Source organism: Corvus moneduloides, chromosome 14 (genome assembly GCF_009650955.1).
Source record: "Corvus moneduloides isolate bCorMon1 chromosome 14, bCorMon1.pri, whole genome shotgun sequence".
Classification (NCBI taxonomy): domain Eukaryota; kingdom Metazoa; phylum Chordata; class Aves; order Passeriformes; family Corvidae; genus Corvus; species Corvus moneduloides.
Genome location: NC_045489.1, coordinates 1,817,916 through 1,842,528, shown reverse-complemented (window position 1 = coordinate 1,842,528; position 24,613 = coordinate 1,817,916). Strand labels below are relative to the sequence as shown.

Genomic DNA, 24,613 nt, shown 5'->3' with positions numbered 1-24,613 from the left:
ATACAGTGTTGTGAAGTAGGTGTTTAATTTACTCTCATTAAATACGTTAATACAACTGAATGATGGAATTAAATTTTTATATTCAATTTGTAGTACATGCACTTTTATTCAAAGAAGTGAAAAAGATTCCAGCAGAAATAGTTATCCTTGTGATGCAAAACCAGAAGTATTAAACACTGGTGACAAATCCAAGTCAAGTCAGGTGTCTTGAATACTTGTAGTGTGACTTGAAAATTCACATGGAAATATTACTCTTCTATTTTATCATCTAAACACTACTTGATCAGTAGAACACTCAGCAGCATTCTGCCTTCTGTGATAGGGTGGACTAAAAAACAGCAAGCACGAATGCACACTGTCCTCACAAGAATATATCCATGAGCTGCGATCTGGAATTTCAGATGAAAAACTTCTTAATTGCCTGGAGTCTTTGAGAGTGTCTCTAACCAGCAACCCAGTCAGGTAAGCAGAGCAATTTCTGCAGTGGTTTTCATCATGGTCTTTTTCTAAGCAAGAGAGAGTTGTGGGCTCTGGGGTTTTTTTGAAACAGAGTAATTATGTTAATGCTTGTTGACAGGAGAGCAGTGTTCACAGCACCATGGACAAGGATAAGTGAAATGTTTGCAGCTGTCTGCAATATCTCCTCACCTTTCACTGTGGCTTTCAGCAATTTGTACTTGTTGGAACATTTCCCTTCATGGCTGATCAGGTCTTTTGGGAAGTGAGACCGAAAGTGGAGCCTACGAAGGGATGCACAAGCAGTAATGGAGAAATAACTTTGCAAGTTTTGCATTTGGTTAAGAAATAATTAAAAGCATTTTTCTTCGTTTTTTTTTTCCAGCTGGGTTAACAATTTTGGACATGAAGGTCTTGGACTTCTGTTGGATGCATTGGAAAAGCTTCTGGACAAGAAACAGTAAGGACTTGGATCATTTGAAGGGAGGGGTGGGGAAGTCGTGAAGATTTTTCTTATGTTATTTTCCTCATTCCTTTCAAGGCAAGAAAGTATTGATAAGAAGAATCAACATAAACTTATCCAGTGCCTCAAAGCATTTATGAACAATAAAGTAAGTGTATTTTAAATTCACATACTTCTAGTATGATTGATTTTTCTTAGCTCAAGATATATGTAGCATGTTAAATGTTGGAGAGGGAAGGAAAGCTTTGGGATATCCAGTGTTTAACTCTTTGGAAGTGTAAGTCTTAGACTTCTGTTAAGAGTCTTCTTCATGAGCCTTTCAGAATATGCATTTTTTTTAGTTTTGTTCAATACTATTGATTTTTGGCAGTAAACTATTTGATAAAGGGAGGATGATAGTATAAATTTAAGGTAAGTTAATTTGGAAATGAATTACTTGGAAATTAGAAAAAATAAAGTTTATAAATTCAGATTTCAATACATGATTGTTAATATAATGTACTTTTCACCTGATTTAAATTGAATAGGATTTGATATCTTTTTAGCTGTGGTTTTTAAGTTGGTAGGTTGTGGGTAAAGGATTAGGTTAAGTTGGATCTAATTTTCTCTAACACTGGTTACTCAGGTTTACAGAGTACGAGTACTGTTTCTAGAAGCTGATGTATTAAACCTGTAATTTTGCTTAATGCATAGCAAAATCTGAAGTCTTGTACTTATGTATCCTCCCCAGGAAATAAAACTGCATAAAAATTACTTATAACTACTTCTACCCAGTTTAGAAAAATCTCACAGATGAGCTTGTCTAATGAAGAGGGAGAAAGGCAGATTTTTCATACTTCTGGGGTGTTCCAGACATAGAAAATAAAACCTGATTTGTCTTTTGGTGGGTGTACTGATTTTACAAGGTCCCAGTGTCCTCCTGAAGAGCTGAATCTCTCTCTGTCAGGAGAAAGCCTCAGATGCGAGACTGGGGACACTGACCTGTGGCCTGAGGCTTTTAGTAGAGTGTTGCCAAACCCCCTGTGGGAGGGAGGGGTTGGGAGAATCCCTCAGGATCTTATCCCAGAGCTAGTGATGAGTGTCCAAGGCAAGAGCACCCTTTTCACCAGGAGCTTTTTGTTTCTCTCAGTACGGTTTGCAAAGGATTCTAGGAGATGAAAGGAGTCTCTTGCTGTTGTCAAGAGCAATTGATCCAAAGCAACCACACATGATGACTGAGACAGTGAAAATCCTTTCTGCCATCTGCATTGTTGGAGAGGAAAACATGTAAGTGAGAGATTGAAGCTTTCTCTTTTTTTGTGCTCACGAGTTGTTAACTTGGACACAGGTGAGAAACCTTGTCAGTGAAACAAGTGTAGCCTATTAAGTCTTTATTAATGTGGTTTAAAATTAAAGAGATTTCACCTGTTCTATTGCCCTAATTCAGTATTAAATCAGAGAAAAGCAAGTGAGCAGAGACCTGTGGCTCACGTGCACTGTGGCTGAAGTGGAAGGTCTGAAAGGATAAATCACCTCTCTACCACAGGAACAAGAAGTTTGCATTTACAGCTGGGCTTTGCAACAGTTGAACTTAGAGTTATTTAGCACTTGCCCATGAGATTTTTAAAACAAAGATAATCACTTGGCATATGTTTCCTGTAAATTCATCGGTGTATTTATTTACTGAAGGTTCAAATGGGCAAACTTCATCTACTGTGCAATAAATAGATTAAAACATTTTGATTTCTGAAAGGACAATTTATTAGAATTTCCAGATGTTAAACATGTCATCTGTTTTCAAGTGCACAGCCTTGGAGAGGTAAGGATTTTTTCTCCCTCACTGATTGATTGTTTCTTAGCTGAAATAATAATCCAGAGATTTATTCACCCTTTTTTTTCTTATTCCAACATTAATCTTGTAGATATTTTTAACACTTGATTCTTGATTTGTTTTCAACTTTTTGTAGATAAATGCATTTAAACTCTGTCAGTGCCCTAAAGCCTTGAGTCATGTGGATAGTGGGCTGAGTATGTTTAAAATGAGTGAGTTGGCTGTGCTGTGCCTTTTGACAGTTTGTCTTTCTCTTAGTCTGGACAAGCTTTTATGTGCTATAACAACTGCTGCTGAGAGGCACAGCAGGGAAGAGCGTTTCTCTCAGATTGTTGAAGGCCTGGAGAACCACGAGTTCATACAGCTGCAGGTGAGTTTGCTTTTCTGTGTGCTTCAGCCAGAAGGCTGGAACACGGCGGATTGCTTTGTGACCTTTAAATAATTTACGCGCAAAATCTTTTGCTGCTGTTAGTCCGGGGCTCAGTAAAAGAGGAGAAATAAACACCAATGGTCCACTGGTATTAGATTTTCTACTTGTTAGTGGTTTGAGAGCAAGGAGCTCAGTTCTTGTCCCAAAAAAAGGATTAAGAAGTCTTGACTGTAGTAAAGAGAGTAATTAGTGATATTTCTTTCCTTGAATGCCAGATGTAATGTTCAGGTAATAAATCTGTTCCTGGTACTGGGGCTTTTGACTGTTGCCTCTTAAATATTCAGATATATGATAATTATGGCAGGTGTAGAGTGGGCTGTGCCCAGTTTTGGCACTGTTCCTTTTGGGATGAATGAAGTGCAGCAGGATATCATTGGTATTTTGCCAACAGGGACTCTGTGTTCCTTGGTGTGTTCAATGTGTGCCTCTCATCAGCCACTAGTGCTTCTCTAAGGGTGATCTAGTGAGCTTTTACAGTTTTAATAAAATAATAAAATAATAAAATAAACATTCTCTGCCAGTGGTTTTTACTAAGTCATGACTTAGATCATGTTCATTGCTGCTTATAGTCAATGGATAGAGGCTTTTAATTCTCTGTGGGCACCAGACTAGCTAAGAGTTTTGGTTGCTATTACAGTGCAAGGTTTTTTTAATTGGGGCTGGTTTTGGGTTTTTTTTTGGTACTGCCATGTTTGCATAGAGGCCAAGGGCTGAATATCCTATTAAAGGATGACTTTGACTTACTGTCTTCTCCCAGTACAGTATTGATGCACATTTTGTATCGGAATTCGTATTTCAGCTATTTTGGCTGAAAGATATGGGAAAGTACAGTGTGAACTGGGTAGGTATCCTTGGGATGCCTTTTTCCAGTCTTGGATCAAATACACATCAGCTGTAGTTGCCTTAATGCTGTGTTTGCTGTTAGCACCTCTTGTTTCAGGGCTGATGAGTTAATGGTGTTCAGTAAGTTTCTATAAATGACATTCTGACCTTAATAGTGCTATCACTGAAGAATTCATTCTGAGCTTGTCTCCTTCTTTATGACCTTGTTGATTTAAGGCAAACAAAAACAACCACCCACCATTCCTGCCAAGCTCCCCCTCCCAAAGCTCTCTGATACCTCAGTGAAGGCACAATTGCAAGACTCATTACCTTGTTTCTGACAAAATCGTTCTTTACTTGTAATGTATTAGCACAAGCCATTAAGCCAGAGTCTCTCTGGCAGCAGCAATCAGAGCAGATGGCACCTCTTCTCTCTATTAATTTCAGATTGGACATGTACTTTGGCTTGTTAAGTCATGTCATAGTAGTAAAATAACAAGAATCATTCAAGCAAGGACGATGATACTGCATTATCTGAAGATGCAGCTCTATCAAGAGAGTGCCTTTGAAAGGGTGTTTTAATAGAAATCTGAGACCCCATAAGGTGTTCTATTAAAGCTAAATAGTGAGTGTAATTAAAACAGGAAGAGTGCTTTTTATCTGATTTTTTTCCTCTGCAGCTATTGATTTTTTTTTTTGTCCCACTCTAATGCTACTTCTGTTTGCAGTTAACATCTTTTACCAAACTTGGTATTTCCCTTGAGTCCCACTTTAGTCTTTTAACGTGGATCAGCACTTTTGGTGTTGTGCTATTGTCTACCTGTTGTCAAGTAAATCAATTAAAGTGCACAGCTGTTCAATTAAAGCATTAGCCACTATCCTGAGACTTCAGGCATTTTGCAGAAGTGATCTGCAGGAATAGAAAAAACACCTGGTGATGTGATTTACTTGGGTATGGGTGTTTTTTGGTGGTTGTGATGTGGGGTTTTTTAAAGTTTTTAATTATTGTAGAAACAGTTTTCAAACTGGTGAATAGTGAGGAGAAAGAGGAGGAGGTGCAGTGGGCAACTTCAGATTGGGAATAACTGGTGTATGATTTTAGTGTAGGGAGCCCTGGCACAGGGTGCCCAAAGCAGCTGTGGCTGCCCCTGGATCCCTGGCAGTGCCCAAGGCCAGGCTGGACGGGGCTTGGAGCAACCTGGGACAGTGGAAGGTGTCCCTGCCATGGCAGGGGTGGGACAAGATGAACTTTAAAGGTCCCTTCCAGCTCAAACCATTCCCTGATATTATTCTGTGATGGTCATTCATATGGTACTATTTTGACACAGCAGAAGCATCCTGGTATGGAAACAGACACAGCAGTATTTGATGTTGCTAAAATAAACCCAAGTGTTGCGTGTGTGCTGCATAATAAATAACATCCATCTCTTTGCTTTTATAATTAAACTGCAGCAGTGACTGAAGCAATATTGATTTTCGTTCTGTATTTCTGACAACAGGTAGCATGTATGCAGCTCATCAATGCCCTTGTTACATCTCCAGAAGATCTTGATTTCAGGATACACTTGAGAAATGAGTTTTTACGTTGTGGCCTGAAGAAAATACTGCCTGTAAGTTGTTTGTGTATAGGTTGATCACTGTCCACTGTGAATGTTGAAGATAACCAAACTGTTCTAGCAGAACAGCAGAAGGGAAGGATTGGGGGTGCAGAAGGTCAGATTATCAATCCAAACCTGATTTTAGTCCACAGAGTTACAAATTTGGGTTCTCAGGAGCTGTGTAAACCAGAATAGGAGTTGAAACAAGTCAGTGTATTAGAAATTAAATTAAGGTAGCTGGATTCTGCATAAAGAGCTCAAAGCTCATGCCGTGAATGTGAATCTGGCTGTGGAACCAATCTTGGATTAACTTTCTTTGTATATGCTGTTCCTGTTGTTTTCTGTGAAATCTGGTTTTCTTTAATCTGCCTGCTGAGAATGCAGAGGGACATTTCAAAGAAAAATCAAATCGACACATTCATTCTCTCTGAGACTGCAGGTCTGTCTTCATGCAGCTGCACAGACAGGAATATTTCTGACTCAGGGAGAGATCTGTAGCTCTTAACCAAGAAACTGTTCTGATGCTTGTATCACAAATATGTATATTTAGGGTGCTCATCACTTTCTCTCAAGAGATGAGAGAAGTTAGAGTACCTGCTTGTATTTGTCTGAAACAGAATTTATTCTGCTATGACTTTAAAGATACAAAGTTTCAGATCGTCAGTTTGTCAGGAACAAAAACTTCCATTTTTGGCTCATTCCGCCTCGAGACTCTTCCTGATGTGTGATGTTAATTTTTCTTGGGGTATATTTTTAGGGTTTGTATCATGTAGATACATTAGCATGATCTGCTGGCTTTATTTGCTGTGGAACATCTGAAAGCCTCAAGATTTTTAGTTTGTTTTTTTTAATCTATTGAAAGATATTTTACAGAATCAATAAATGCTTAAAAATTTTAAGAATTAGGGATGGGTTAGGTAGCAAAGAAACTGAATTGTAACAAATCATGATATGATAGAAAACTTGTGAGAGTGTGCCAACATCTGCCATACAGATCTGAGTGTAAAAGCAATTAATATTTGGTGATCAGTCTTTTTTCAAAATGCTCAACTGCCAATGTGTTGAAAAAGTCAGGAGGGGGATCCATAGATCTGGCTCTTCATCTGCTCAGATTCAGAGCAGCCTCCTGTGCTTTTCAAGCATTAGAAGTGGCACAAGTTCCTGCTGTATTGGGGAAGGCACGTGGCTGCATCCAGGTCTGACAAATCCAGGCCACTTTCCCTGTGAATCATGGGATCATGCATTCACACGAGTGGATGGGAGGGAACTTTAATGTGCTTTCCTGCTAGGAAGCTAAACTTGGTTCTTACAGGAATTAGAACAACTGCTTGTGTCTCTTAAAAGAGCAGCCCATTTTCCCCTGCTCCAAATGCTACCTTGTGGGGGTTTTTTTTGCTCCTCTGTATTTCTTCTTGTACTGTGGTTGATTTCATGCTATGGTCTAGATTAACTTAGTAATAGAAATTGTAAGCATGTCTTCTTTACGCTTTCTTAGGCTTCTTAAGATGACTTCAATTAATGTTTTGAAATATACTTATTTCAAAATAAGTACTTGTTGTGCTTTTTTAAAGGAGCTCTGACATTAACAAGCAGGAGCTGCTGTGTCCCCTTAAGAACTTGATTCAACTGGAAATCATTTGTTCCGTAGCCCATACCTGCTCTGAGCTGATATTTTACCTTTAATTTTTCTCAGTTATATCATTATAATAAAAAAAATCCCAGGCACTGAGTTAAAACTTTCTCCTATTCTAAAGGTTAATGTCATATATTTCATCATGATACAATCCTTCAAGGGGGGGAATTCTTGCTTTAAAAAAGGAGATATTAAGATATATTCTACCTTGAAAAACAGGCCTTGAAAGATAAGGAAAATGATGAGCTTGATATTCAGCTGAGGGTGTTTGATGAGAACAAAGATGAAGACCACTTTGAACTGTCACATCGTCTCAATGATATCAAAGCTGAAATGGAATATCCTTTAAGGAAGTGCTGTTGTAACTTGATTGTTTCAGAACTTTATTAAATGGAAATTACAGTGCTCTGTGTGCAGGTTATTTGTCTCAGTTGTATGTCTTACCAGGGGCTTTGTCAAGCAGATTTCTCTCCAGTTGCTTTTTTTGTTAGAAAATATTTAGATAATTAGTGCTTAAATTTGCATGCCAAATGTAAGTCATTGGGAACTGAATTAATTTTTCATAAATAACATTTATTAAGCTAAACTCTGTCTCATAATACATGAAGAGATAAAATTATACCCATGGAAGATCATAAGTTTGAAGAAAAATGAGTTTTGGTAATAAGAGGAACAAAATTTTTTGTAGGTTCTGAAGCACTTCAGATGTGTGCCTTTTCTAGCTGTGAAGCAGCAGTAAATTGAAAATTACCTAGGTTCAGAATGGCTGCTTGCAGTTTTTAGGTGGAAGCAGGGGGAGGTGGAGGCAATCAGTGAGAGGACTATAAAATCCCCTGTAATGCTGTTGTTTTGCAGAACAGGTAATTCCAGGTAATGGTCATCTTTAGGAAGTGAAAGTGATTGAGCAGTGTGTGTTTGTCCTTAGCCTGGCTCAGCTCAGAGTGGAAACTAAGCTTTGTGTGAAGTACTTTTACAGGATTCTAGAACATGAAGTGTACAGTATGATTGTTCTGACTAATAATGAAACATGTCCTGACTGTTAAACAGGGCACAGAGATTCTGTGTGCAATCGTAGTGGAAAAATAATGTTTACTGCTAAGGATAGGAGTTCACAATTTTAGAAGTTTTAGGAGGGGTTTTACTTGAACAATATGGGAAATGTCTGGGGGAGGTGTGTTTGGGTGGGGTGGGTGTTCTATTGTGCAGTGGGCTTTTTTGGTCTTTTGCTTGTTCTTTAAGTTTTTAGTTTTTTAAGGACTCGTATTTTCTTAACCATGTTTGCACTGATGTCAGCGAAGTCTTTCATCTGCTGTATAATATGGTAAAGGATACTTCTTCTGAAAATTACTTCTTGTCAATTCTCCAACATTTCCTTCTGATCAGGAATGATTACTATGTCCGGTAAGTGCCAGCTGCCAGGTTGGATTTTTTGGGAGTAGGGACAAGAATAGAAATCCAGACCCTGGTAAACTGAGTAGCTCATAATCATGCCTAAAATGCCTCTCTGAGAATGTGTTATTTGTCTTTCTACTCAATGTTAGTATTAAAAAGATCTTGGTAAATATAACAATGCTTATTGCAAAGACTTGACCCTTAGTCCAACGCCCTCATCCCAGAAACCTCTTAACTTTTTGGGCACTTTTTCTTTAATTGAGTTTGGTACCTTCATTGCTTCAAAGAACATGGAAGTTGTACAGCTGATAATTGGAAATACTCCCACATACCTTGTGTCTGGTCTTCAGTGTAAACTTCTCTTTTGTGCAGCTCGGTGTCTTAGCAGGGTCCAGGGCACCACATCCAAAATATTCACAAATAAGAGTACAAATCAGACTTTGAACTTGATACTTCTGCTGGCAGGTGTATAATTCAGATATTAGGAGTTAGTTGCCCCCCAACCCCAATTGCATAAAGGCTCATTAGTGTTCTTATTGTCTTATGAATGTTTTCTCTTTTAGACCTCAGTATTACAAGATCATAGAAGAATGTGTGTCGCAGATAGTGCTGCACTGCAGTGGCATGGACCCAGATTTTAAATACAGAGGAAGGATGGACATTAATTTTACACATCTAGTTGGTTTGTACACTTTAAGCAGTTTTACCTTGTTTTTCTTTGTGTTCTTCTGTCTAGACTTTTATTGACTGTGAATTTTTTCAGTTTTCTGGAAATATGCATGGAAGCTCCAGGTGTGCTTGAGGAGCACCAGAGCAAATGCTGTAGCTTTTAATGAAATGAGACGGGGTCACAAGAAAAAGTATCTGTTGCTTTGGTGTCATGGGCTCACAGGGCAATGATGGCTGGGAGGCATCTCAGAGCTGTGATATGTTTGACTTGACTGGTGTGTGGTATTCTATTGAAATTCTAGATGCATGTGTGGACAAAGCTAAAGTAGAAGAGAGCGAAAAGAAAGCAGCAGAATTTTCCAGAAAGGTCAGTCCTACTCATGGTTCTCTTTAAGGTATGGAACAGAATCCTAATGGGAATACAGTCAGCTTGTTTCCCAGGGAAAACTGGGAAATATGGATCTCCCAGGCAGGATGTGCTTTCATATTTAAAGCTCTGGGGGTTTTGGGTGGTCCTGTGTGTGTGCAAGTTGAGTCTGAAATCAAAAGCCTCTGAATGGTATCAACTATACATATCCTCAGCTGTATTCCTCTGCTGTAGATAACTGATGGGGAAAATTCCATTTGTTGCTCTTCTGTCCTGAAATAGTCATAATTCAATGCCTAAAGTGCAGGTATAAGCTTGAAAAAATGAATGAACGTGCTGCATTAGCTGCAGTAGTACTGAAGTTCATGTATTATGGAGCTGTGTGTTAAAATCATTCAAAATTTTGATTTTTTTGCTGGTCTGGTCTAAGAGGGCATTTTCAGGCCATAAGACAGTACATGTTCTTGAATATGATGATTGCAGATTTAATTTTAATGAATTTAAGCTTGCTGCAATAGATGTATACTCGAGTTTGGTGTGAGAAGTCTGCAGTGTTCTCTTGGGGGGAAAAACCTGTACTGAGTAGCTGGATCTGGGTGGTTCCCTGTCATTGACTTACTGATGGAAGGAATAATGTGGTACTAAAGGTGAGCATATTAGAAAAATGCTCTTGAAAAAGTCAGAAGTGCATCAATTGCTCCAGTTGTGATACTGTTCAAAGAGTTCCTGCCAACACAGCCTCCGGCATGGCCATAACTGCACGGACTCTCCTTTTGTGGTTAAATCGTTACAGTTTGATGAAGAGTTCACAGCTCGACAAGAGGCACAAGCTGAGCTTCAGAAACGAGAAGAGAAAATCAAAGAACTTGAAACAGAAGTCAAACAGCTCAGGACCCAGGTAATAAAACTGTATCACATGAAGTTCCACAGCTGAGTTGATTTTTTTTTTTGAAGAGGAGGAGTTGAAAAGAAATTGCCCCGGAGTATCTTGTCTCTCTGGGGTTTGAAATGTGTGTTACAGGTGTATTGATTTGGTTTGCAGCCAGCACAGGTTACTAAGGATAGTTAATGGAGGTAACATTTTTCAAATAGTAGTATGTTCAGCCTGTCACAGATACCTGCTTTATTGAGAAAAAATGTTCCTTAGGCTATAAAAATCTTGAATCCAGCCCAATTTTTTTTTTCCTGCAAGTATTTGTTTATGCTTTCACATTGGTGCTTCCATATGTTTTGCGGGAATTTTTTGTTTTGGAAGTCTTTATTTTTAAAATCTTTTGGGTTTATATATTTTTTTACTCTTATATTTTCATATAAGCCTAGCCTTTTTTATTTTTTATTTTTACACCAGCTTCAGGTTTTAGACAGGTCATTTATACCCGTTAGGAACTAACAAATGATATGACTTGGTGCTTTTGCCTCAGCCTGGCTTATTTTGTACCCCTTCAATGCCAGGCAAGGTCTGCCTGTTGCCTTTTCATCTTTATTTTTGGTATCTTAATGCCTGTGGTCTCACTTCCTATTTGGGCACTGAGGTGGCGATTCCGACACTCCTGTTCCTACTTCCTTCTTGCCAATTTTCATGTTTATTACAAACATCTACAAGCCAGTGTTACACTGAAGTTTCACAGTCTGTTTGAATGGGTTCTCCACCAATTGTTGTGTTGTAACTTGTGGGCCAAAGAAACACATGCCTTGTGCAAAGTAAAAAATGTATTTTAGTCTAATTAATTATTAATTATTAATCCTGTTTTAGTGATTCTAACACAATTCAGATTATCCAGAGGTGACAGGGCATTCCCAGTAATGGTGGCCATTGGTTAATTAACCATGTAATTCTAGTATCTGTTCCCTTTTCTAGTGTTATGCTCCCCACAGAATATGATGACACTTATTTTTAGATGCACTCACCCCTCTGATGGTTTGACATGCTGCTGTTTCTCTTCCTTGTTCCTTTTACAACTTATTAGAATGGATATTGCAATTGCTCTTTCTTCCTCTCACCAAAGAAGCACCCTCAGACAGATTTAGAAGGCAGCAGGACAGGTTGTTGCCCACTCTGCACCCCCAGATGTCAGGACAGTTATGAACAGCTGTGCTCCTGGGACCTCTTGCACTGCAATAGCTGCTCCACTGAGTGCTGGGGAGAATGTTCCACCAGCAGATGAGTGTTGTTAAAATTCAGCGTGGTTATTCTCGTCTCTGATGCCCCAGCTTGCCGGGGTATCCTAAGTGGGATAAATGTTTTGTGCATTGGTAAGAAATAAAATGCTGTTCTGTTCACTTAAATGTTACTGCTACTATTAAATTTTCTTTAAAATTGAAACAATTTGTTTTTATAAAAATGTGAGGTTATTCAATTTACTTGGCAGTTTTATGCTACGTGGTATAATCTATTGATATTGTTTCTCATTTAAATAGGAGAACAGTTGCATTTCTCACTTTCTTGAGGTGCAGTTGACTACAAACCATCCTGGTTGGTTCAGCTTTGTATCAAACAGCCTCCTGTCACCAATGAAAAGAATTCCTCTTTTCTGTTTCAGGGTCCAGGCCTGACAGGCCAACTGACAGAAGTCCCAGCAATACCTCCAGCCCTCTCAAGTGAGAATGCCCCACCATCTCCAGCGCCTTCACTCCCTGGTGGAGCCATCCCTCCTCCTCCTCCGCTACCTGGAGGAGCAACAATTCCTCCTCCTCCTCCACTACCTGGTGGAGCAACAATTCCTCCTCCTCCTCCACTACCTGGAGGAACAACAATCCCTCCTCCTCCTCCCTTGCCTGGCGGAGCAGTAATTCCTCCCCCTCCTCCATTACCTGGTGCAGCATCACTTCCTCCGCCGCCCCCTCCTCTGCCCGGGGGAGCCATCCCACCTCCACCGCCTCTGCCCGGTGTGCCCCCACCTCCTCCTCTCCCTGGGGCAGCAGGGCCACCTCCTCCTCCTCCTCTCCCTGGGGCAGCAGGGCCTCCTCCCCCTCCTCCTCTGCCCGGGGGAGCAGGGCCTCCTCCCCCTCCTCCTCTGCCTGGAGGAGCAGTCCCTCCACCGCCGCCTTTTGGGGGGCCCCCGATGCCACCCCCTCTTGGAGGGGCTCCCTTTGCTCCCTTCATGGTGATGCCAGCATTGCCACACGGGATGAAGGAGAAGAAGAAGTATAAGCTGGAAGTCTCGATGAAGAGAATCAACTGGTCAAAGGTATGACAAGAGTTGTGGAGCTGATGTCCCTTCCCCTCCTTCCCTTCACACATATGCTTGGTACCATGCAGTGGGATGGATTTTTAAATGAGATTCATCTTGACAGAACTTGTTGTACCAGGTATCCCAGGAAGCCACCTTACTTCCAATCCATTGTACCAGGTGCAGTGAATGTGAATTGCAGCTTTGCATCAAGTTGTACATAAATATTATTTATCTCCAAACTGTTTTAAAGCAGTTTTCACACATACCTAGCAAAACAAACCAACTTAAGCTTTTTAAAGTCATGATGTTAATGCAGTTGTAAGTTCAGAGAGTGCTGATATAAGGCCTTAATGTTACTTGTTGATTACTTATCTAAGGTATTTATTGGTTGTTCTCAATTAGTGATGTGCTGGAGCAGGGCTGTGGCCACTGGGAGGAGCCATGGGACTGCTCAAGGGAAAGGTTTGGGCACCATGAGCTTCCAGTGTCTTAACATGGTTGTATTTAATTGCTTTTCATTTTTAAAACCATCTTAAAATATAAACATTACTTGAGCAGTAAACTGCAAGCACAATCTGATTTGCAAGTGAACCCTTAAAGCAGTTACTGGTTATTATTTACCTCTCAGTATAGGCAGTCACTCTAACAAGAGAAGTTATGCAAACATCCAGGTCTGTGCTGGGGTGTGTTGCTTTAAAACCCCTTTTTGATCAGTGTAACCACTGCTCCTTCCATATCAAGGAAATAGATGTGGAGTATTGGATAATTGCATCTATTAGCAAGACTAAATCGTTGCATTCTAAAGTTGTGGTTGGTAGCTTTTTAGTGGTATAAAATATGACAGATATATTGATGTTTGGTGTAGGAAAAAGTACCTAGATGACCAAATCACCCAGGCAAATGAAAGGAGGAGTTCTGTATATTCCATGCTGTGTGGGTTGAGCTCTAGCTGGGATTTCAGTGTAGCTTCACTGGATATTTGGTTCTCATTTGTCAGTGCACATCTTGGCACTCCCAGCTACTGCCTGACACTTGCCTTGAGAACCATATATTCTCTCAGGAGTTTGTTGGTACCATGAATGTGGTAAAATCCAATTGTTGATGAAAAACAAGCTCTTAAGGAGCACCAGGTGATCATTGCTGACCATAAGCTGCAATTTAACACCGAACAGTTTTGGAATTTAAATCACACTCTGAAGCAGCAGTGCAGGTTTTTCAGGATGTTTCACAGCTGGTCATTTAAATGAATTTAGACACAACTTTATTCTGTAGAGTTGGGTGTTATACCATGTTCTCCCAGATGGAGCTGGGTGCTGTGGAATGCTGGATATAAGTTGCTTTGTATAATTTCTGAGTAAATACCATCACCATTTCAGGCAAAACCTTTCAAGAACTAATGATGACAAATTTACTGTTGGAAGAGGAGCTAGACTGCCCTCTGATATTTTTGAATAAGTGATGGTAATTGTCTTTCTAAAGAAACAGGTTTAGGTTTTGGCTTCCTCTAAATTCTGAAGTGTTGAGTAGTGAAATGGCTCTTTCTTTGAAGTAACAAAACAGCAGAATAATCCCTCAAATTTTGCAAGAGGAATCCGGAAGGTTGAGAGAGAACCTGTGTGGAAATGCATGGCATGCCAATTTATAGCTTCTTTTGGCAGAAGAATTAATGCTTTAATGCTTTCAAATGATTTCAAAATATTTGGAGATGTGCTAAAATAATCTGGAAGTGTATCTAGCAGTGGTAGTTTAAAAGCAGACTTTCAGTATATTTAACTAGAAGGATAGTGAAAACAGCCAACCATGTTTTTAGTGTATTAATTTAAATTGTAAAATCAGTTTGAAAATATTTTTGTCTGTAATTCTTATAAAATAATGTGCATAAAAGGATAACTTTTCTTTATTGTGGGAGAAGGAATTAACTGTATCTTGGGGAGAAAAGACTGGGTCAGGATGCAGTGTGGGAGTTTCGTAACTGTGAGACATAGACTGCTGTCCTGTAAACACAGAAAAGCAAGCTTTTATTTTACTATACATATTGGTAATTGCAGGCAATTCCATTGTGATCAGTTCCATTGGGGAGTTTATAGGAATGATTTATAAAGTGTCTCTGTGAACGCTGCCTGTGACAATGGGAAGGAACTGCAGATGGACGCTTTGCTTAAGTGCTCTGGGAACGGTGCCAGAGATCTCCTGCCTACTGAGAAAGTGCAAAGTCTGTCTGATCATCACTTTTAAGGAGCCATCATTTGAGGAATAAAATTCTTATTGTTTAATTTAGTCCCTTTTGCTGTAACTGTCTTCCCCATTAGTGCTGGATTAAGGTGGTTTTTTAAAATGTCTTCCCTGGAGCTGGTGGTAAAGCAGTGCTGGAGGGTGGTGGACCAGGGTGTTGCAGGGAAATTGGAGTGAGGCTGACAAATGTAGTATTGCTGAGTTCCCTGCATGTCATCTTGGAGTTAAATAGCCCTTGGAAATTACTTGGCATTTAAACAAACTTATAAACAATCGTTAATAATGTTAGAGGAATATATTTGGAAAACAAATAGCAGTTCTGAGTCATACATGAAAAATCAAGCTGTCTTTCAGCTTCTGTATTGCAGACCATTTTCTTCCTTTGGTACAGCCAGTACAGACTTAATTCTGAGTCTCTACAAGGTCAGCTCATTTCCTGATGAGTTGTTCCATAGAGTTCTCAGGTAGCAGAGTGCGTATCAGTGCTGAAGAGTTTGGGGACTCTGGAAAGTAATTGAGAGAGGGCTAAAACACATTGAAACCCAGGTGCTGTTATCAGGCCTGTGTGGAAAACTTGCTGAATGGAGTACAATAAAGGCCATTAGTGGCCAGGGGTAGCTCAGCCCGTGGTGTTTGTGCAGGAAGCAGCAGTGAGAACATCCCAGAGCGGGACTCAACTTCATTCAGCCCGATTATCACAGAACTTCTGCAGCATTTGCTTCACCTTGGCTGTTGAAAACACTGCTTATTGACTTTGGAGATGCTGTTTTTCTTTCAGATTGAACCTCAAGAAATAGGAGAAAACAGCTTTTGGGTAAAAGCTGAAGAAGATAAATTTGAAGACCCGGAGCTGTTTGCAAAATTGGCACTTACCTTTGGAACCCAAATGAAAGGTACATTCTTACTTTACTCTTTATTGTGCTTTTATTAAGTTTAAAACTGTGCAATGGCAGTTTCTTTTATGCTTTGTGCAATACCATGGAATTCATATGATGGTTTTGTAGCAGGAAGATGATTTAAAACATATATTAAGCATAACAGTCTATTACAAGAATTGCTCCTCCTTCACTTTACAGCATGAGGGGAGGAACCTTTTTGCAATAATACCTTTTAAAAGTGCACTATATGTTGCAGATAGATGTGAGTTTTCTTCTAATGAAATTATCATTAAATTTAATTTCTGATCCTAAACTCATGTTTATTTGCATTATTGTTCCTGGCTGAGAATTTCAGGAATAAGAACAACAGTTTTTACTATGCAGTGTTTGAAAGGTTAACTCAGGAAGGGCTCTCACATGACTGTAACTTTCTTGAACTGATTTTTGAGTAGTTTCTGTGAGTTATTTCTGAATGTCTTTTTTTTCCATGTTCTTCTGAAACCTCTTCAAAGAGTTGATCATGGCTGTGTTTTTCATAAAATACAGACACACTCTGCTGTAGCTCACACTCCTTTGAGCAGTCACTGAATTTAAACCATTAGAATTCTCCTTTTACAACACACCTTAGAACCACTTTCTGGTCTAAATGTTCAGATATTCCATGCAGTAATACAAAAGCATCCTTTGCAGTAATTTAACATTCTTTTCCATGCCAAAGCTGGATTGATTCTTGGTTCCTAGCACTGCAGTGAGGGTAAAATGGTGTGGAATTGGTCACTTCTTTCAGTGTGACAGGAAGACCTTTAAGGGAAAGACTGCCCAGCAGCAGATGACAGAATGGCATGAGCCCCTTCTTAGTGAAAAGGACAAGCTCTTCTGCCTTGAGCTGAATTCTTTCATCAGAAATCTGAAGAAATGTTTCTGAATTCCTGAAAAGCTTCTTCATTAAAAATGCTGAATAAACCCTCTTGAAATTTTGATATAGCTGACAGTTTCCTATGAGAAGAAATTTTTGTTGACATAGTCACACAGTTCTAAAACTAGGAACAACAAACTCCTCAAGTAGTGAGGAGTGTAGTGATAGCCTTGCAGATATTTTTCCTGTTATTCCTTGTGTAGTTCTCAGGTAAGGATTGTAGAAAATAAGAGGCCATAGCAAAGGATGCACATTAAAAATGCTGCTGTGTCGTACTCAGGATGTGAAAATCTTACTTGGCTGACTCCTGCAGAAAGGCAGAGTTGTCTGTCTTTGAGTTCAAGGTTTTTTTTAAACTTGAAAACTCACGAGAAGTCAAAAAGACTCTTGGAGCATGTAGTTTTGCACCACAGACCCAAATAATTGCATTCCAAAGGCAACTTTTACTTTTCTGTCTCATAAAAGCAAGCATTTTTGCACTGGGTGTTAGCAAAGGAAATTTTCCCATGCTACATGGTGGGAAAAGCTGCCTTCTGCAAGGAGAAACATGGAATGATGTTCACCATTCTTCCTCCCCTTTTGCCTTCAGAGTCCCAAGCAGCTCAGTAATGCCCCAAGTCCGTACTTCAAGCATCATCTGGGATCAGATTTCCCTTCTGCTCTAGTCCCATTTCGTGAGGTGGTCTCCTAGTACATTATGGGAGAGTGATAAAAAGCCAAATAAAGATGTGTGTGGTGTTCTCTGAGGAGCACAGTCAGCGTATAAAACAAACAAATGGATGAGTGGAAGCAAACTGACAATTGCCAGCAGCAGTTGTGATGACTTAGTGTTTACTGCCTTGTATTCTGTGAAATTTTGGAATGCCAGTGGGAATAGTAACTGAAGGAAAAGAAATGGTAGTGTAGACATTTATTAAAAATCTGTGATTCCATGTAAGCTGCAGCACTGAAATTTGATGAAACCTCTGAATTCTATTCCTGATTCTTTGGCCCAACGAGAAGATAACTTGGTGAATTTTTTTCATTTAACATAGTTTTGTTTTAGGATACTCCAGAAATGACTTAATGTTGGTTGCCACTAAGCTGTGAGCTGCCTTGCTGTTTGAGTGCTGTCTGGTTTAGAGGAATGCAGCCAGAGCTGAAGGGAAGTGGTACCTTTTGGGGGAAATATTGCCATGAAGTTGAACAGTAATTTTTGCTAGTAAATTAATTAGTAATCCAGTGTGGTTATACATCTCAGGAAACCTGGGTTACTGCTTTTTTGGTGGAGTTTGGGTTGTGTATGATTTAATTCTGTAGAATGTTCTAAAACCCCCAATAACTGAAATTAGCGGTTTAAAGTGTTAGTGTTCTTGTCAAGAACCTACTGAAATCTTTGAAATCATTTAAGCAGGTCATACTATGCTGAGCATTCTTTTACTGAACTTTGCTTTTGTCCCTTAACTGACAGGAAATTTTCTCTCTGGCCACCAGTGGAAGGGAGAGCACCCACAGCACTGTCATGCCTTCAGTGTTTTGTGGAATAGGATGTCAAAAAGCTCCCTGTGTTGGTATTTCATTTATGGGATGTTAAATCCATGTAGAATTGTATGCTGAAGTGTCTCCTAAGAGGTGCAGGCCTGCAGTGTTGTGCCTCTGCAGCCAGGTTGTGACACAACCCATGCTGGGGCCTCAGACAACTTTGTGACAATGCTCAGGACTGGGCCTGCTGCTATCAGGATCACTCCTCATTGTTTGATTGATTGTCTAATTGCAAAACACTGCAAAGCAAGTTAATGCCTTCTCCCTAAAGGATCATGTTAATTTCTGGCTCTTGTAATTTAGGTTGTGTATTTTGCCAGTCAAGAATGATAGTAGTGCTCTGAAGAAATTAATTATGTGTACAGTAGATCTGTAAAGGTAGTAATTAGTACATAATAGTCTGTAACTACTGGGATTGTTCCAATACTGAATTTATTATCCATCCAACTTGCCTCAAGGGAAAACTTCTCGATCAGGGTTCTGTTGCTTTACAATTAGACTTTTAAAACACAATTCAACAATCATTTTCATATGTTTTCAAAACTGAAGTAAGGTCTTAATAGCTGAGTTGTATTTTTCACATGGTGGGAATTTTGAGTGGGAAGGGACAAGAGAAAATACAAACTTTTGTGTAAGCTGCAATTGAACAAAATATGAACAGAATTTCAGGTTTTGATTTTTAGATGTATAATGTATATGTGTTAGTGCACCCTTAAACTTGAAGGAAAACTGTTGGCATTTATTTGCACTTGGTATTTGTAAATACAAGGGGCAGCAATTAGTACTTGTAAAAAATGGCTTTGAATTTGGTGTGCTGAGAAGCCTAAATCTAATTCATCAGAGAATGTCACATTTGCAAGCTTTCAGTGGATTCAGCTTTGGCCAAATTTCCTTTAACACACCTGTATTTGTAGGTGTGAGACAGCAAGACTCAGTTTAATACAGAAATCTCTGGTGTTAAGCATGGCTATGTTGCACTGGTTCAGCTCCCTGCACTGCTTTGTCAACAGCAAAAGGAAGAAAAACCTCTGAACTCATCATGGGTTTGCTTCTGGATTGCCAACTGCAGGTGGCTCCCTTGGTCTGCTGATCAGTCAGGCTGTGTCTGTTTGGTTCCTTTCCCTCCTCAGCCTCTCCTTGGCAGAAGGCTGGGAATCCAAACCAGAGGAAGATCAGCTCTGCAGTGTAGGGTCACCCAGGGCTGGGGCACTTCATTTCCTTGCATTGCACATGCAGGTCATCAGTCTTCCCTTCTGTTTCACGCAGAAGTGCAGCAGATTGCTTTGTTTTCATCTTTGAATGTATTTGAAATTGTTGTTTTTCAGCAACAGAATAGATTCAAGTACCATAAAGGAGTGAGTTATTAGTTTGCCATTTTTCACTCTTTCCTTTTCTTCTCTGCTGGATTTATCCAGTAGATAAACTGTCGAAGTCAGGAGTGAACAAACCTTTGCATGGTTTAAATAAACTGCTGCCTGAAATTATTACCATCTAGTATAGATTTATATATGTATGTCTCTGTATTTGTATATATTTTATATCATTTTTTAGAATTACTAAATGATCTTAGAGTTGTTTTTAGAGTCCAAGTCTTATTTCAAGAGCATCAGGACCCAGTTCATTCATCATGGGACAAAAGGACTGATGTGAGAGTAGTGTTCTGAAGGGTCCAAAAGAAAAAGTTCCAGTTAGGAGGTAAAGATTGTAAATATTAATTCTTAATATTTTATTTCAAATAGCATTTTAACACACTTTTCAATAACTTAATTTCTATGTCAAAGGTAGTTTGTAATGTGGAATCACTAAGAAAACAATTTATTTTGAAAAAAACACTGTAGAATACATGTCCTGTTGGTGTGACCTACTAGCTGTAGTTGTTTTCATCATGTGACAGTGAATGAAGAATATCTCAGATGAAAAAAACAAAACTATTTAGACTTTCTCAGAAGTTAGATTCAGTCTCAGTTGTGCTATTTTCATTTATTGTTTTCTTTTCTTGTAAAATCTTATATAAATAATGCTTTCAGAATGCTCATGCCCTAGGGTTGGACAGAGGCAGGAATTTCACTGGAGGTCCCAGGCTGTGGAACGTTTTGATTGTGTCTCTTGGGCCTCTGCTTTTAAAAGCTTTGTGGTAGACTCATAAGGGGGAAAAACAAAGAGGGATGGATCAGATAGATGCAATTATCCTGATCTCCAGTTTGCTATTCCTGGAGCTTGCTTTCTTTACTTGCGCAGCAGAGTTAGTGTTTTTTCAGAGCATTGTTGTTCCATAAGAGGGTTCTGATAGAGAAGTTTGGACATTCTTAGCCAGCAGTACATAAAGAACTGCAACAATTGCACCTTCAGAAAATCAAATACAACAGTCTGTATGCAAACGCAGTTCTATCCAGATTGAGACAGGTCTGGGCTATTTGAAAGCTGCTGTCATTACTCATGGATTGCTTGGAGGTACAGCTTAATGTATTCCACCCAACTCCTATAGAAATGGAGTTCATTTTCAGAATCAGCATTCTGTCTGTTCTGGTTCCAGCTCAGATGCTCTAATGTGGAGGCCATTCCCTCAGTTTTAGTTTAATTGGCAGTGCTTAACCCTTTTGGAACATCACTAGGGACAGGTTGGTCTTCCCTACTGGAGACTGGAGGAGCAAGGACTTGAAATAAGGAATCCTGCTGGTTACTGGGCGACTGGAGCAGTTCTGCAGGTACAGGCTGATTATCCACCTGCCTTTTTAGTGCTGCGTGGCAAACTGAGATTGGAGAGGCTGTCACTTGTGTGTGTGCCTGCTGCAAGGCCATCTTTTGGTTAAGACATCTCTGGCACTGAAAAACTGCTGAAAAATATTAGTAACAAAGCCTCTGCTGCTCAGATTTTCTGCAAGTTTCAATTAGTAATTTTGTCAGAAAGCTTCACCAGAAGAATTTAAATAGAATTGGAGTGAGGACAGACATGTATTGTCTTAAAAGGGCTCTTCTGTGTATTTATAACAATGTTGTGACTGAGCTGTCTTAGTTATAATGCCTTATATTTGAGGTGGTTACTTACAGAATTCATGTGTTAATTTGTTGTACCTGAGCTCTCAGAACTTGAAAATAAAAATCTTGAGGAGGAAAGATGGAAGAGCACTTGTGACTGTAAAAAAAAGCCAAGAGAAGGTGAACTCTCAAAGGCATTGGGCTTTTCCTACAAAGGAAATTGGTGCAGTGGGCTTTTTCCTACATTCAAGGTCTTTGAGGTTCCCATTAGAGAAGTGTAAGAATCACTGCTGGTGACACGCAGACAAATGTTCATTACCCACGTATTCCTGAAGTCTGGAATTCCAGCCTGCTGTGTGATAACTGGTAGCAGTTAGTACCTTCTGTACCTCCTACATGCCTCGTTTTTCTAAGGAGCTGGAGCTTTTGTGTGTTATCAGCTTGATAAAATCCAGCAGGGGAAGAAAGGCAGCTCTGCATTCCGACCTGTCTGAGTCTGGGTGATGCAGTGCTCAAATAAAGCCCAGCACATTTAACGAGGAGCTGAGGACAGAGACACATGGACTCAGCACAGCAGCGAGAGGGATTGTATACAAAGACTAATTAGCATGAAATATGAATACATTCATGAAGTAGTCTTGATCTATAATGCTCTTACAGAGAGTATTTTTTCTGTGAATTCGATGAAAAAGAAATTCAGAAGTTGAATTGAAAAAAAGAATATGTTGAACTGCAAAAAGAAATGGGTTTTGTTTGGTTTTAAACAAATAGAAATCTATATTCCTGGAATAAAACCCCTTCTGTATGAATAAATAAAGAGAATAGACTGGAAAGAATGCTTTCTCTAATGTCAAAACAGAAAGAATAACCTGCAAAAGATGATGTTCTTCAAGTATGCAGCTGCATTTTTTATGGGAATTTAGGTTAGGTATTCTAAAAATCTATTTAATAGGAATGTGAAGTGTTCAAGGCCAGGTTGGATGGAGCTCTGAGCAACCTGGTCTGGTGGAAGGTGTCCCTGCCCATGGGCAGGGGTTGGAACAAGATCATCTTTAAGGTCTCTTCCAACCCAAACCATTCTGTGATTGTGATTAAGTCATTCTCTGGATTTGACAGTAATCCTTTGGTCAATGAACTGTTAAGATTATCCACTGTGGCAGTTTTCCTAAAGTGTGGCTTTTCTTTCATGTATAACAATTTATATCTGTATATAAAATACACTGATGGTGAGTTGGAGGTCAGTTGCTTGTCAGTTCTAGGTCTGTGTTCAGTAGTTCTGAATGGTTTAAAACAATTCCTCTTGCCCTCTGATGTGTTTGTAGCTGTAGATACATTTTCTGGCAACTTCCTCAGCGTTGGTAAAGCAAACTCTAGCCGAGTGTTCCAGTGCAGGTTCTTCAGCTGAACACTGGCTGGGAATTTGTGACCCAAGTGAAGCAGGGGGAGAATAAAAAAGTGTAGAGGAAAGGGTGGAGAACAGACCAGCTACTTACCAGGACAGCTGGTGCTGACTATTAAAGAGACTATGCACTAATATTTCACTTGCCTTAAAACTTCCAGCAGAGTTCTAGGAATAACAATGTATCTGCTTAAATAAATAAAACCCCTCTGTAAACAAAGCCGTGCTTATAAGCAGAATTTATGGTCTTACTTGTAAAATAGTTCTTTCAAGTCTGTATTAAAGAGATGTCCCCTGCATCTCTCAGCAGAACCACGGTTTGCACATCCTACACTTCCTCCTAAATCTACTTTCTATTAAAAGAAACAGAATGTGGATTTTTTTTTTTTCCTGCAAAAGTGTAAACTGACAAAATGTGTCTGATTCCTGGTTCCTGGTTCCATTGCTCACTGTGCTGACCTGCTGTGATTCTGTATTTGTAAAAAAATGATGCCTTCTCCATGGATTTTATGTTTTATGGGCTGAAACACACACGCCTTTCTTACTGCTAACCAAAAATATTCCCCAAAAATGTGTCATCTGCTTTTGACACGGAGCCTGTCTCTGAGTGATAGTTGCTTCTACTGTAATGCTGTTCCAGGATGCTTTGGACAAAATATCTGCTACTGCAAGAATTTCTGCTATTTATAGTAGAGTAAGGATAGTTCTGTTACCTACATGAATAAAGGTTTTTGGGAGAAAGAGACATTCAAAAGCTATCTAAAGGATTAAAAGTTAACAATCATGCTGTTAAGTCTGAATTCATTGAGAAATTGAAAATACTATGTATATAGGCATTAGTACCGATAATAACAAAAGTATCAGGTTTTGAGTTACTTAGTAATCATCTCGAAAGGATGTAAAGCTGAAATTACAACTCTCTCTATTGTGTGACTGTTGTCTTGTGCAAAATGAGAAACTGAAATGTCTCTGAAACTTCTCCCTTTCACATGCTTTATTCTGTTCTGTAAGGTGGGAATGCGCAATTATTGTAGAATACTACTACAGAATAATTCCCCACTGTGAAGGGGCAGCAGCTTAAAGGCTTTCTAAAAGCAAAAAGAATCCACATGGTAAAAGTCAGGGTGGAAGTATCCTTAAGCTGCATATTCTGAATGGGAGTACCTGTGGAGTAAATGTCAAGGTTTTCTTTGGCTTTTTTTTGTTGTTTCATTTAAGACTTGGATCATTAGCACAGATTCACTGCTTTCTTAACGAATCACTTTAGCCAAATTTTGCTTGTGTTGGTAATACAAAAGGTCAGCAGAGCATAGGTTCCAGCTGCTAAATTTAGAATGACAGTGGCTCCTGTGTGTGCGTGCACCCAGAATGTGCTGAGGTGAACAGTGGAGCCCAGCGATGCTGCTGAAGGTGTGGGACTTGTAGCTGCGTGTTCCTGCACTATTTTTAGGCTGCTACAATGCAAGCAGCTTAATTTACTACTCTGTAGGTTCCCCTAAAACTAATCCTGTAATGTGTCCTTAATTTATCTTGTGTGTCTCTTGAAGGCAGATAATCATTGCCCGTGTGTTCTGTGAGCACCTGGGTGTGTTCAGAGCACTTTGGGATGCTTGGACCCCAAGAAAGCTTTTTCAAGGTAAATCTGTTCTAAGTTGGTAATAACATAAACAACCATCCAGGGCTGACTTCAGGCTGGTTGAGCCCTGTCTTTATCTTCAGCAGGTGACTGAGAGCAGATGCTCAGTCAAAAGAGTAAGTACATGTTAATATATATTAAATGTCTGCTGCTTGATGTACACAGATTCGATTAAACAGAGATACTTCTCAGCTGCCAGCAGTTGGTGTTTTTTCTAAGCCAGAGGTCATATCTTTACACAT

At 39.5% G+C, this 24,613-nt stretch overlaps 1 protein-coding gene across 4 annotated transcripts in view; it reads left to right on the top strand.

The window, feature by feature from the left end:
- The window catches only part of DIAPH2 (diaphanous related formin 2), a 185,716-nt gene that overhangs the window by 28,680 nt on the left and 132,423 nt on the right, over window positions 1-24,613 (top strand). For all 4 annotated transcript variants that reach the window (XM_032124441.1, XM_032124440.1, XM_032124439.1 and 1 more), the window contains 13 exons: window positions 323-462; window positions 842-916; window positions 998-1,067; window positions 2,049-2,185; window positions 2,988-3,099; window positions 5,481-5,591; window positions 7,432-7,550; window positions 8,497-8,613; window positions 9,168-9,286; window positions 9,576-9,640; window positions 10,434-10,538; window positions 12,181-12,828; window positions 15,824-15,938. In XM_032124441.1, the coding sequence (XP_031980332.1) occupies window positions 323-462; window positions 842-916; window positions 998-1,067; window positions 2,049-2,185; window positions 2,988-3,099; window positions 5,481-5,591; window positions 7,432-7,550; window positions 8,497-8,613; window positions 9,168-9,286; window positions 9,576-9,640; window positions 10,434-10,538; window positions 12,181-12,828; window positions 15,824-15,938 (1,933 nt within the window). The remainder of the gene's footprint in view (window positions 1-322; window positions 463-841; window positions 917-997; window positions 1,068-2,048; window positions 2,186-2,987; window positions 3,100-5,480; window positions 5,592-7,431; window positions 7,551-8,496; window positions 8,614-9,167; window positions 9,287-9,575; window positions 9,641-10,433; window positions 10,539-12,180; window positions 12,829-15,823; window positions 15,939-24,613) is intronic.